The sequence below is a fragment of the Scyliorhinus canicula genome, chromosome 24 (genome assembly GCF_902713615.1).
Source record: "Scyliorhinus canicula chromosome 24, sScyCan1.1, whole genome shotgun sequence".
Lineage (NCBI taxonomy): Eukaryota > Metazoa > Chordata > Chondrichthyes > Carcharhiniformes > Scyliorhinidae > Scyliorhinus > Scyliorhinus canicula.
The window spans coordinates 4062710-4075642 of NC_052169.1; the positions used below are offsets into that span (position 1 = coordinate 4062710).

The 12933-nt window shown below is 46.3% G+C and overlaps 1 protein-coding gene across 7 annotated transcripts in view; it reads left to right on the top strand.

Annotated features, from left to right (window-relative positions):
• LOC119956830 (tubulin polyglutamylase TTLL13-like) overlaps positions 1-12933 on the top strand; it is a 61609-nt gene that overhangs the window by 15827 nt on the left and 32849 nt on the right. For all 7 annotated transcript variants that reach the window (XM_038784302.1, XM_038784300.1, XM_038784304.1 and 4 more), the window contains 4 exons: positions 3327-3412; positions 5937-6162; positions 7389-7570; positions 12565-12753. In XM_038784302.1, the coding sequence (XP_038640230.1) occupies positions 3327-3412; positions 5937-6162; positions 7389-7570; positions 12565-12753 (683 nt within the window). The remainder of the gene's footprint in view (positions 1-3326; positions 3413-5936; positions 6163-7388; positions 7571-12564; positions 12754-12933) is intronic.

A 12933-nucleotide genomic window follows, 5' to 3' on the forward strand; every position in this document is an offset into this window, starting at 1 on the left:
AGTGGGCCTAGGTAGAGCACTCTTTGGGAGGGTCATGCAAACTCAATGGGCTGAATGACCTCTTCCTGCACTGTAGCAACTATGAATCAGCAATGTAGTGATGACCAAATCGTTTTTAGGTGTTGGTTGAGAAATAAATTAGTTCAGTACACATCTGGGGCGGAATTCTCCGACCCCCCCGCAGAGTCAGAGAATCGCCCAGGAAGGCGTCAATCCTGCCCCCGCCGTGGCCTGAAATCTCCGCCACCCGGGAATCGGCGGGGGCGGGAATCGCGCTCCGCCTGCGATGGGCTGAAGTCCCGCCGCTGACGAGCCTTTCCCGGCGGCGGGAATCAAAGAACGTCTGGTGCCGACGAGATTGGTGGCGCAGGCGGGCGCCGGGGTCCTGGGGGAGTGCGGGGCGATCTGGCCCCGGGGGGTGCTCCCATGATGGCCTGGCCTGCGATCGGGGCCCACCGATCGGCGAGCGGGCCTGTGCCGTGGGGGCACTCTTTATCTTCCGCCTCCGCCACGGTCTCCACCATGGCGGAGGCGGAAGAGACCCCCTCCCCCGCGCATGCGCCGGGATGGCATCAGCAGCCTCTGACGCTCCGGCGCATGCGTGGACTTCCGCCGGCCGGCGAAGGCCTTTCAGCCCCGGCTGGCGAGACGCCAAAGGTCGTTCGCGCCGGCCGGCAGAGCGGAAACCACTCCGGCGCAGGCCTGGCTCCTAAAGGTGGGAAGAATTCCGCACCTTTGGGGAGGCCCGACGTCGGAGTGGTTCTCGCCACTCCACAACACCGTCACCCCCCAACCCCGCCGGGTAGGGGAGAATCCTGGCCCTGCTTTCCTTGGTAATAGCATGATGAGATCTTTTACAGCCATCTGAGACAGCACCTTCGCCAGTGCAGCATGCCCTCAGTACTGTGCTGGTTGTACCAGCCTGCATTATGTGCTCAAGTCTCTATCCAGAGTGGGGCTCAAGCTCACAATCTGATGACTCCGAGACAGGAGTGTCCCACTCAGCCATGGCAAACATTGCAGCGGGGGAATGTTCTTTTGTTTTTCTCTCATTCCTTCTCTCCCCTCCCATCTTGAAACTGCTGACTCCTGCCAGAGTATAGTCCCACAAGCTACATATCTTCGGTGATCATCCTTAATGTGTGAGTAATGGCCAGAGTGTCAGAACTAAACTGCGGGCCACATGGAAATTCAAGCCATTGTTTTTTTAAAAATTTGTCACTTATTGCTTTATCCCATGAGAAAGCCCTGCTCTTGGCACTGTTGCCAGGTTGGTGGATGAATCCTACAAAACAAATCCCAAATCTATTGATATCAGCAACTTTAGACATTAAAAAACATAAGAAATAAGAGCCGGAATAGACCATTCAGCTCCTCAAATTCTGTCATTTGTTAAGATCATGGCTGGTCTGATGTGGCCTTAACTCCACTCTCCTGCCTGCCCCTCCCTAAACCAATGACTTCCTTGTCAATCAAAAAGCCTTGACTAGATTCAAAAACCCAGCCTCCACTCCCCTCTGGGGAAGAGAATTCCAAACACTAACAACCTTCGGGAGAGTAGAAATTCCTCCTCATCTCCCATATTAAATGGGAGACCCCTTATTTTGAAGCTGTGCCCCAGTTTGAGATTCCTCCATCCGAGGAAACAGCCTCTCAGCACCCACCTTGTCTCGCTCCCTTAGACCGTACATGTTTCACTGAGATTACCTCTCGTTCTTCTAAACTCCAATGGATATAGGCATAACCTTTCCTCACAGGACAAACCCCTATTCCCAGGATTCAGGATGTATTCTTTGCCTTCCCCCAGCGTCTATGCAGTCATTTGCAGCAGGAGTCACAGGAGCAGGAACCGTGGCTGATTTATTTCCCCCCTCAGTCTGACATTACTGGGGCCAATTGCTACAATTTCTCCAGCTGAAACACAGATCAGTGGTTGGTGAAATCTACCCGTGGTTAAGTGTAGTCTCGTATACACCTAACTATGTAGAAATTTGCACGACACGTCTCGGATGCGAAATGAAATCTTTATTGTGTCTACTGATTATAATTGAGAGTTTGAAATCTTCTTGTGGTTACAAATCAAATATTCTCAGTAAAGCCCCTGCCAGCAGAAGACTTTAAGAGATATAATTAAACTTAGTAGCTTAAATTGAACTTTAAAAATACAGTAATGGTTTCTTGCTCAAAGCAAAACAGCTTGCGTAGACTTAGAGTTAGAGTGGAAATATGAAAATACAAAATAAGATAGTAGATAGTCAAGCATCTAGTATAGTGTGATCCCAGAATGGAAAATGGCTAACCGGACCTCTACCTTTAAGGAAAATGTTATCAACCTGAAACCATCTGTTCCTACCCTTGTAATGTATTGATTCGCTTGGATGAGTCTTAAATGCATTTGATTGGATGGTTAGTTGTCAATCATCAATGTGCAACATAGATATCATTATGTTGCATCTTTGGTTGTTTTCTGTGTATTGGAATGTAAACTTACACTTATTAGCAGGTCTGGCTTTTGCTGACTGCTATACTATTCACATTTTGAATAATGGTAGATTCATGTTAACTTTGGTGCTCATTTTGACCTTCAGTAGAAATGTTGCATTTGTTTCTGGTTAGGCTGCAAATGTTTCGAAGTCCCTGCTTTTATTATTGCAAGCTATGCGCTTTTGTAACCTGAGATTGTGTTTGCAGTCTTATGATGGGATTCATTTTAAAAATGAATTTTGAACTGGGCTTTAGTATTTACATCAAAATGGCTAAATCAATGATCCTTATACCTTTCAGAAATAACAGGTTTCCTTCAATGGTCAAACCTGATTCCTCATCAGTCTGTTTGGCTCAGCACTACATGTGGCAGTGCATTTCTAGTGGGTGCCTAAAGTAAATTACTGTCGTCACTTCTAAAATTCTATTTTATTACCATGCCTTGGCAGCCCGAATAATAAATCATAGCCCCTCGACTGCCTGGTGCTTTCAGAAGGTATTCGAGCAGATAACCAAAAGCTTTGTTAACTAGTTAATTTTTAAGGAGCCTATTAAAGGAGGAGAAAGAGAGAGACGGAGAGATTTAGAGAGGGAATTCCATAGTTTCGAGCCCAGGCAGCTGAAGACACGGCCGCCAATGGTAAAGTGATGAAAATTGGGGTTGCGCAAGAGACCGGAATAGGAGGAGTGAATGAGTCTCGGGGGGGGGGGGTGGGGGGGGGGGGGGGGGGGGTTTGCAGGGCTAGAGGATGTTACAGGGATAGGGAAGGGGGTGAGACTTGGGAGGGAGCTTGTGTCACCCATGATCCAAACCACTGAAGTGTTTTGTTTGTTGCTGACAGGACGACATTTGCATGCACCTGACAAACTATGCCATCAACAAGCACAGCAAGAACTTTGTCAGAGATGGGGACGGAAGCAGCAAAAGGTACATTTAACAGGTTGGAAGGATAAATCTAACAGTATACGTACAATCTTTCACCACATTCAGTACGCAGCAAATCTATCCTAAAGTTCCCATAGTGTTGCCCTGATGGTGTGTTGAGACGGTGCATGACTGCACCTAGAATGCAACAGCACAGAATGAGGCCATTCAGCCCATCATGACAATGCTGGCCCTTTTTAAAGAGTTATCTAATTACTCCCCCTCCCCAACACTTTCCCCAAACCTTGCAACTTTTTACTTTTCAAGCATTTATCTAATTCTATGTTGAAAGTAATTTTTGAATCTACATCCACCACCCTTTCAGACAGTGCATTCTAGATCATAACAACCTACTGTGTTTACTCTTAATTATTTTGGACACCTCTATCAAACCTCCCATTGACCTAGGGCGGCACAGTGGCGCAGTGATTTGCACTGCTGCCTCACGGTGCCGAGGACCCGAGTTTGGCACCGGCCCCGGGTTACTGTCCGTGTGGAGTTTGCACATTCTCCCCGTGTGTTTCACCCCCCACAATCCAAAGATGTGCAGGGAAGGTGGATTGGCCATGCTAAATTGCCTCTTTATTGGAAAAAACGAATTGGGAATTGAAATGATTTTTAAACAAAAAATCTCCCATTGACCTTTCCTGCTCGGAGAAGGACAACTATAGATTTTCTAATGTGACTGAAATCTTTCGCTGGATTGAAGCAATTGGGACTGGACATCAATTGGAAGGCTGGTTGGTTTGGTGAGATTCTTTGGTACTTAATTATTTTTGCAATCTGAAAGGAACTTCAATTCTGGTATAAACCTGGTGCTGTAGACACAATTTTATGTCGGCATTTTCAATACTCTAGCTTGATTGGTTTGATTTATTGTCACATGTACCAAAGCACAGTGAAAAGCATTTTTCTGTGGCGTGGGAACGTACACAATACGTACATAGTAGACAAAAGAATAATCAACAGAGAACATTGACAAATGGTACATCGACAAGCAATGATTGGTTACAGTGCGGAACAAGGAGCCAAACAAAGCAAATACATGAGCAAGAGCAGCATAGGGCGTTGTGAATAGTGTTCTTACAGGGAACAGATCAGTCCGATGGGGAGTCGTTGAGTCTAGTAACTGTGGGGAAGAAGCTGTTCCTATGTCTGGATGTGCGAGTCTTCAGACTTCTGTACCTTCTGCCTGATGGAAGAGTCTGGAAGAAGGCAATGCCTGGGTGGGAGGGGTCTCTGATAATGCTGTCTGCCTTACTGAGGCAGCGAGAGGTGTATACAGAATCAATGTGGGGGTGGCAAGCTTGTGTGATGCATTGGGTTGAGTTCATCACACTCTGCAGTTTCTTGCGATCTTGGACCGAGCAGTTGCCATATCAGGTTGTGATGCAGCCGGATAGGATGCTCTCTATCGCACATCTGTAGAAGTTTGTGAGAGTCGATGTAGACATGCCAAATTTCTTTAGCTTCCACAGGAAGTAGAGACATTGTTGGGCTTTCTTGACTGTTGCATTAATATTAGTGGACCAGGACAGACTGTTGGTGATGGTGACCCCCAGGAACCTAAAGCTATCGACCATCTCCACTTCGGAGCTATTGATGTAGATAGGAATGTGCGTCGTACTACGCTTCCTGAAGTCAATGATCAGTTCCTTGGTCTTTCCAACATTTACAGAGAGGTTGTTTTCGGTAAACCATGCAACTAAGTGATTTATCTCCCTCCTGTAGTCCGATTCGTCATTGTTTGAGATACGGCTCACCACAGTCGTATCATCCGCAAACGTATAGATTGAGTTGGAGTTAAATCTTGCCACACAGCCATGTGTTTATAGGGAGCTAAGGTTGCCAACTGTGATTATCTGTATTCCTGGAGGTTTCCTCACCAGAACTTCCCCCAGGCTCCAGCCTTTAGTCGGCCAACGCATCCATCCTTGTGACGGCCTCCTTCCCGAGGCAAATTGGAAAGTAAAGAGACACATTACTCAGTGATGCCTGACTGTCGGCCAAACAGTCTTCTCAATATTCTTATGCCTGGTAAAGAGAAATATTCAAAGAAAATGACAAAAACAGTCTTTAAAATGTCCAGATGATTCTGCATACAGCTGTGTCCAGGAGATTGATCCAGAAACCCTCCCTGGAGGGTTGGCAACCTTAACCCAAACTCAGTTGTGCTTGTGAAGCAACATTCCTCACTTTTCCCATTGCATAGCTACTACTTGGTGCTGGTTACTGAAACCTCACCATCTCAGCCGCACACAGGAACATCTATCTCCTTCTCAATAGCAAAGTCTCGGAAAATACTCCTCCGCGGACACACATGTTTCAGTGTTGATTTAGTCTATCATTCTAGGATAAATATGACAATTGGGCACTCTCTAAAACATGTGGCTCTGCGTCATCAGGTTCTTGCCTGGATGGTAACTTAAAAATGTACAACTTGATGCCTGATGCATTAATTAAAAGCAATGCAGTTTCGATCTATCCCTGTATTAGTCCATTAATAACTGTGTTTTGTCTCATACAGAAAACTGTCCTCATTTAACAAATGGTTAGAACAACATGGACACAACACAGCAAAGGTTTGGGTAGACATTGAAGATGTCATCATTAAGACTCTGGTTTCCGCCTATCCGATCCTAAAGCACAATTATCGAACTTGTTTCTCCAGTCACCTCTTTGGCAGTGCCTGCTTTGAGATACTAGGATTCGATATCCTCATGGATCGCAATTTGAAACCGTGGCTCCTGGAGGTGGGTGAAACAATGAACGAGGTGTGGCGGTGTCAAAAGGCTACTTGATGAGCTGCTAATGAAAGAAAGAATATAGCATTTGTACAGCACCAAATCGCACTCCCATAAAGTTCCAAAGCACTTCATCTATTTTTGGGGAAGTTGAAAAACCCCCCAGATCTCTTTCACTAAGTGGCAGGGATTCTTTTACATTCATTAGAACCACCTAATGGAACCTCAGCAAACACCTCTGAAAATGCCGGGTTCCTTACTGCTGCACTGCAGAGACAGCCTGGGTCACATGCTAAAATATCTAGAACAAGACTTGACCTAAAAATGTTTAACTGAGCACCTATCCATTCAGTTAAGTTGATATTTAAAGGGTTCTGAAGTTGAGGGTCAGACAGAGAAGAGACCAAGCTCTCATGATGATGATACTCCATTTTTGTGCAGAGTAATTGCTGCCAAAGTAACCTTGGCAAGTTGTTACTGTGCACCCTTTAGGCCAGAGATACTATAGTGGGAAGGGGGAGGGTGGGGTGGAAATTGAACCTCCTATTGTGATGGAGAAAGAAATGAAATGAAAATCGCTTATTGTCACGAGTAGGCTTCAATGAAGTTATTGTGAAAAGCCACTAGTCGCCACATTCCGGCGCATGTCCGGGGAGGCTGGTACGGGAATTGAACCGTTCTGCTAGCCTGCTTGGTCTGCTTTAAAAGCCAGCGATTTAGCTCAGTGAGCTAAACCAGCCCCTGGTTTAGGGAGATGGGGGGCAAATAACTAACCTAATCTGTCCTGGAACCCCATCGATGTGTGACAAGTATTCCATCCTACTCCAGATTGCAGTCGTGGAGGGGCTTTGGAGGGGTCAGGTGAGCTACTCCCCCAGTCTACGCAGCCTTTGTCCTGCTGTTGTAGTCTAGCTCAACCTCTGGCATGCATGCATAGCACTTTCCAACAGAAAATCACTGAATAAAGTGTCAGGAACAAGAGCTATAATTTCTTGCCTTCGTGACTAAAGAAGCTCTGAAGTCGATTGTAGTTATTACTCTGAACGAGATCAATTAATTTATTGCAAACTGAATATCAATCAGGTTTCATTTAGCTTATTGTCACACGGACAGTCATTTTCCCAGAGTGCTGTATAGAGTTCCCGATTGGAGTAAACCTGTATTTTTGTACAAATGTACTCAAATAATGATTAGCTTATTTTTCATACCAGCGCATCCTACGTTTTGCTTCCCAGGTGAACCACTCCCCCAGTTTCACTACAGATTCTAAGCTGGACCGTGAGGTGAAAGACAATCTGCTGTACGACACTATTTGTCTGATAAACCTTGGAGCAAGCAACAAGCAAAAGCTGGCAGAGGAGGAGAGGCGCAGGGTGCAGGAGCGCTTGTGGAACCGTCAGACAACTCGCGAGTTAAGGTAGAGGAAGTGGTGTTCAATTGCACACTGTACAATTCTGGCCTCCTCTGCACCCCAGACCTCCTCTGCACCAGCTTTGGAGGCCATACCTTCAGCTGTCTAGTATCTAACCTCTGAAATGTCCTCCCTAAACATCTCTGCTTCTCTTGCCTCCTTTGCGACATTCCTTAAAAATCATCGATTTGATCAAGCTGGCATAGTTGCTCTTGAGAAGATGGCGGTGGCCAGCCTTCTTGAAAAACCAGCTGTCTGATGCAGCCAAGTAGTTTGCTAGGCCATTTTTGAGGTCAGTAAAGAGTGAACACCATGTGGGAGTAGATTTACAGGCCCAGATCGGGTAAGAATGGCAGATTCTCTTTCCTAAGGGGACACTAGTTGGGTGTTTCTAGCAATCCGATGGAGTCAATTTACTGCTGCCAGATTGTTAAACTGAACCCAAATTCTCAAACTGTCCGTGGTGGGATTTCAACTCATTCTCTGGATCGAGAGATCACTAAAATAACCAAAGTGTCTTCAGCTGAAACGTTTCCCTCTGAATTTTCCTTTCGGTCAGGGGAAATATTCTTGTTATGTTTCCAAGAGCTTGAACTCAGAGGATCTGAAGTCCATGGCCCTGCAGTGGAGGAGGGTGATGATTAATGAGTAATAATGAAAGAAAGTACTGTTTGATCTCTGCAACATTCCCCCAGCCCAGGATTACAACCAATTAGAGCACCTGCCCACTAGTGCATTTAGTATCTGAGCCATTGGGAGCCATTCTTAATTACATTTCATTTATTTTCAGTAAAATTAATTTTATGAGTCAGAATACTCATAAACTGTTTGTTCAGGGTCCTCTGCTGTTTGTGATTTTCATTAATGACTTGGATGAGGGAGTTGAAGGGTGGGTCAGTAAATTTGCAGACGATACGAAGATTGGTGGAGTTGTGGATAGTGAGGAGGGCTGTTGTCAGCTGCAAAGAGACATAGATAGGATGCAGAGCTGGGCTGAGAAGTGGCAGATGGAGTTTAACCCTGACAAGTGTGAGGTTGTCCATTTTGGAAGGACAAATATGAATGCGGAATACAGGGTTAACGGTAGGGTTCTTGGCAATGTAGAGGAGCAGAGAGATCTTGGGGTCTATGTTCATAGATCTTTGAAAGTTGCCTCTCAAGTGGATAGAGCTGTGAAAAAGGCCTATGGTGTGCTAGCGTTCATTAGCAGAGGGATTGAATTTAAGAGCCGTGAGGTGATGATGCAGCTGTACAAAACCTTGGTAAGGCCACATTTAGAGTACTGTGTGCAGTTCTAGTCACCTCATTTTAGGAAGGGTGTGGAAGCTTTGGAAAAGGTGCAAAGGAGATTTACCAGGATGTTGCCTGGAATGGAGAGTAGGTCTTACGAGGAAAGGTTGAGGGTGCTAGGCCTTTTCTCATTAGAACGGAGAAGGATGAGGGGCGACTTGATAGAGGTTTATAAGATGATCAGGGGAATAGATAGAGTAGACAGAGACTTTTTCCCCGGGTGGAACAAACCATTACAAGGGGACATAAATTTAAGGTAAATGGTGGAAGATATAGGGGGGATGTCAGAGGTAGGTTCTTTACCCAGAAAGTAGTGGGGACATGGAATTAACTGCCTGTGGAAGTAGTTGAGTCGGAAACATTAGGGACCTTCAAGCGGCTATTGGATAGGTACATGGATTATGGTAGAATAATGGAGTGTAGATTAATTTGTTCTTAAGAGCAGCATGGTAGCATTGTGGATAGCACAATTGCTTCACAGCTCCAGGGTCCCAGGTTCGATTTCGGCTTGGGTCACTGTCTGTGCGGAGTCTGCACATCCTCTCCATGTGTGCGTGGGTTTCCTCCGGGTGCTCCGGTTTCCTCCCACAGTCCAAAGATGTGCAGGTTGGGTGGATTGGCCATGATAAATTGCCCTTAGTGTCCAAAATTCTATGATCTATGATTAACCTAGAACAAAAGTTCGGCACAGCATCATGGGCTGAAGGGCCTGTTCTGTGCTGTATTTCTCTATGTTCTATTAATACATCAGGTAAAACTTTAAGGGGTAACTTTACTAATAGGGTGGAGTTTCACAAGCAGTATGTGTAGCATCAATAGGGCTAAAACATTGCCATCTTGATTTACTCTGTTTTAATATGAACTTTAGAGTACCCAATTCTTTTTTTTTCCCAATTAAGGGGCAATTTAGCGTGGCCAATCCACCTACCCTGCACGTCTTTTTGGGTTATGGGGATGAGACCCACACAGACACGGGGGGGAATGTACAAACTTCACACAGACAGTGACCCGGGGCTGGGATCGAACCCGGGTCCACGGTGCTGTGAGGAAGCAGTGCTAACCGCTGTGCCACCGAGCCATCGGAAAATCATAATCTAACCAAGCATAGCCAGCATGGCTTCATGAAAGGGAAATCATGTCTGACTAATTTATTAGAGTTTTTCGAGGAAGTCTCAACTGGAATGGATAGAGGGGAACCAGTAGATGTGAAGTATTTGGAATTCCAGAAGGTGTTCGACAAGGTACCTCACGAAAGGTTATTTTATTTTTACAAATTTAGAGTATCCAATTCTTTTTCTTTTCAATTAAGTGGCCAATCCACCTACCCTACACATCTTTGGGTTGTGGGGTGAGGTCCACACAGACACAGGGAGAATGTGCAAACTGCACACGGACAGTGACCCAGGCCGGAATCGAACCCGGGTCCTCGGCCGCCATGAGGCAGCAGTGCTAACCACTGCCACCGTGCCGCCCTTCTCACAAAAGATAAGAACCCATGGTGTTGGAGGTAGTATATTGGCATGAATAGAGAATTGGCTAATGGACAATAGTGAGTGGGGATAAGGTTTTCAGGTTGGCGACCGGTAACCAGTGGGGTTCCACAGGGATCAGTGCCGGGACTGCAAATGCTTACAATATATATACTGTATTAATGTCTTGGATGAAGGCTTTTTCCCAAGGTAGAGGGGTCAATTGCTCGGGGGCATAGGTTTAAGCTGTGAGGAGCAAGGTTTAGAGATGTACGAGGCAAGTTTTTTACACAGAGGGTAGTGGGTGCCTGGAACTCGCTGCCGGAGGAGGTGGTGGAAACAGGGACGATAGTGACATTTAAGGGGCATCTTGACAAATACATGAATAGGATGGGAATAGAGGGATACGGACCCAGGGAGTGCAGAAGATTTTAGGTTAGACGGGCAGCATGGCCGGCACAGGCTTGGAGGGCCGAAGGGCCTGTTCCTGTGCTGTACTTTTCTTTGTTCTTTGAAGCAAGCGAATGTACTGTAGCCAGATTTGCAGACAGCACAAAAATAGGTGGAAAGACAAGTCGCGAGAGGGATACAAATATCAAAGAGATATTGATAGGTTAAGTAGGTGGGCAAAAAGTTGGCAAATGGAGCATAATGTGGGAAAATGTGAAGTTGTTCATTTTGGAAAGGAGAACAAAAGAATATTATTGAAATGGAGAAAAACTGCAGAAAGCTGCAACTCAAAAGGACTTGGTGGGACTTGTGCACGAAACACAGAAAGCTAGCACACAGGGGCAGCAAGTAATCAGGAAGCTAATGGAACTTTGGCCCTGATTTCAAGGGGGTTGGAGTATAAGAGTCGGGAAGTCGCTGCAACTGTACAAGGTACTGGTGGGACCACATCTGGAGTATTGTGAACAGCTTTGGTCCCCTTATTTAAGGAAAGATATGATTTCTTTTGAGCTGGTTCAGAGAAGATTCACTAGGATGATCCCCAGTATGGAGTGATTATCTTATGAGCAAAGGTTAGACCGGTTGGGGCTCTACTCATTGGAATTTAGCAGAATGAGATGCGATCTCATTGAAACATCAGTGATCGTGTTGTGCCCGGCACGGATCCCGGAGCAACGGGTGAATCGCACAAGAGTCCCAAATCAGGCTTTACACCGGGCCAATCACGAGTCACTCGACTCGATTCACCTGGCGCGATCTGGCTCTCGCCCTCGCTCAGCGAGATCCAGATATTAAATACGACTGGGAGTCAACGGCTGTGCCTGCGAGACTGGTTTCCATAAATCTAGAGCAGGTGTGACGGCACCTTGGGGGTGGGAGGGGTTCTCGCAGGCCATTAGAGGCTCTTGGATGGTTGGGGACAGGGCAGTGGTACCCTAGCACTCCCTGGTACCTTGGCACTGCCATCCTGGGGGTTCGAGGGCCTCAGAAAAGGTTGAGGGGGTTGAAGTGGGGAGGGTGGTGGGGGCTGGAAGGGGGATCTAGAGATCCCCGTTCTGCGAGGAGCCGGTCCTGCTGACGAGATTAGCTCGCCAGTACAGGACAGCAGCCTTAGTTTGGCATTGATGGGGAGAAGCACCCTAAGGCTTAGAAATCCAGCAGAATTCCGGTGAATAGCGATGTGAATCTTGCCGCTGCAGCTCCTGAAAAACATCCCACCAAACGCGGCCAAAAGTGAACTTTAACGTTTGTCTGCTGAATCACGCCCGTAGGATTCTTAAGGGACTTGACAGGGTAAATGCTGAGAGGATGTTTACCCCTCATGGGAGAGTCTGGGACCAGAGGGCAGAGTCTCAGAATAAAGGGGAGCCAATTTCAGACTGAGAGGAGGAATTTCTTCTCTCAGAGGGTTGTCAGCCTTTGGAATTCCTTGTCACAGAGAGATCTGGGGGCAGAGTCCTTGTGTCTATTTAAAGCTGAGATAGATTCTTGATCAGTCAATGAATCAAGGGTTAGGGGAAAGGAAATGAAAGTGGACGTGAGGAATGTCGGATCAGCCAGGATCCTATTGAATGAGGGAGCAGGCTCGAGGGACCGAATGGTTGAACCCTGATCCTATTTCTTATGGCCTTCTGGTTAGAGCGAATAAAACACCTCCTGGAGTAGCACCGTGACAACTTGCATTTACAAATGCCTTTAACTTGGAAGAAAGATTCCAAAGTACTCTACAGAGATTAGTGGGAATGCTAAAATGTCTGATTAACACTGATTTTAAACCTGTTATTTCCACAGACGTGAGCAGTACGAAAACCACCAGATAGCCTGGCTCCAGCAGGTGGAAAAGTATGAAAAGGAACACCTGGGAGGATTCCATCGGATTTACCCACGGTCTGACTCTGAGAAATACGACAATTTCTTTAAGCAAAGCGGCTCACTCTTTCAGGAGACCATTGCTTCCAGGGCAAGGGAAGAATGTGCCAGGTATGGATTGTGGGCAACTGGGGGGCAAATCAGTCACGAGCAAGCAGGGGCAGTCATTGACGTGGATGCAAGGTTCCATTGGTTATAGGTCCTGGTACAGACATGAGATGATATTTCTTGTCTCACATTTAATTGTTCACTGTATATTTGTGTTTTCTATATTCTCGCAGCAGAGGGGCG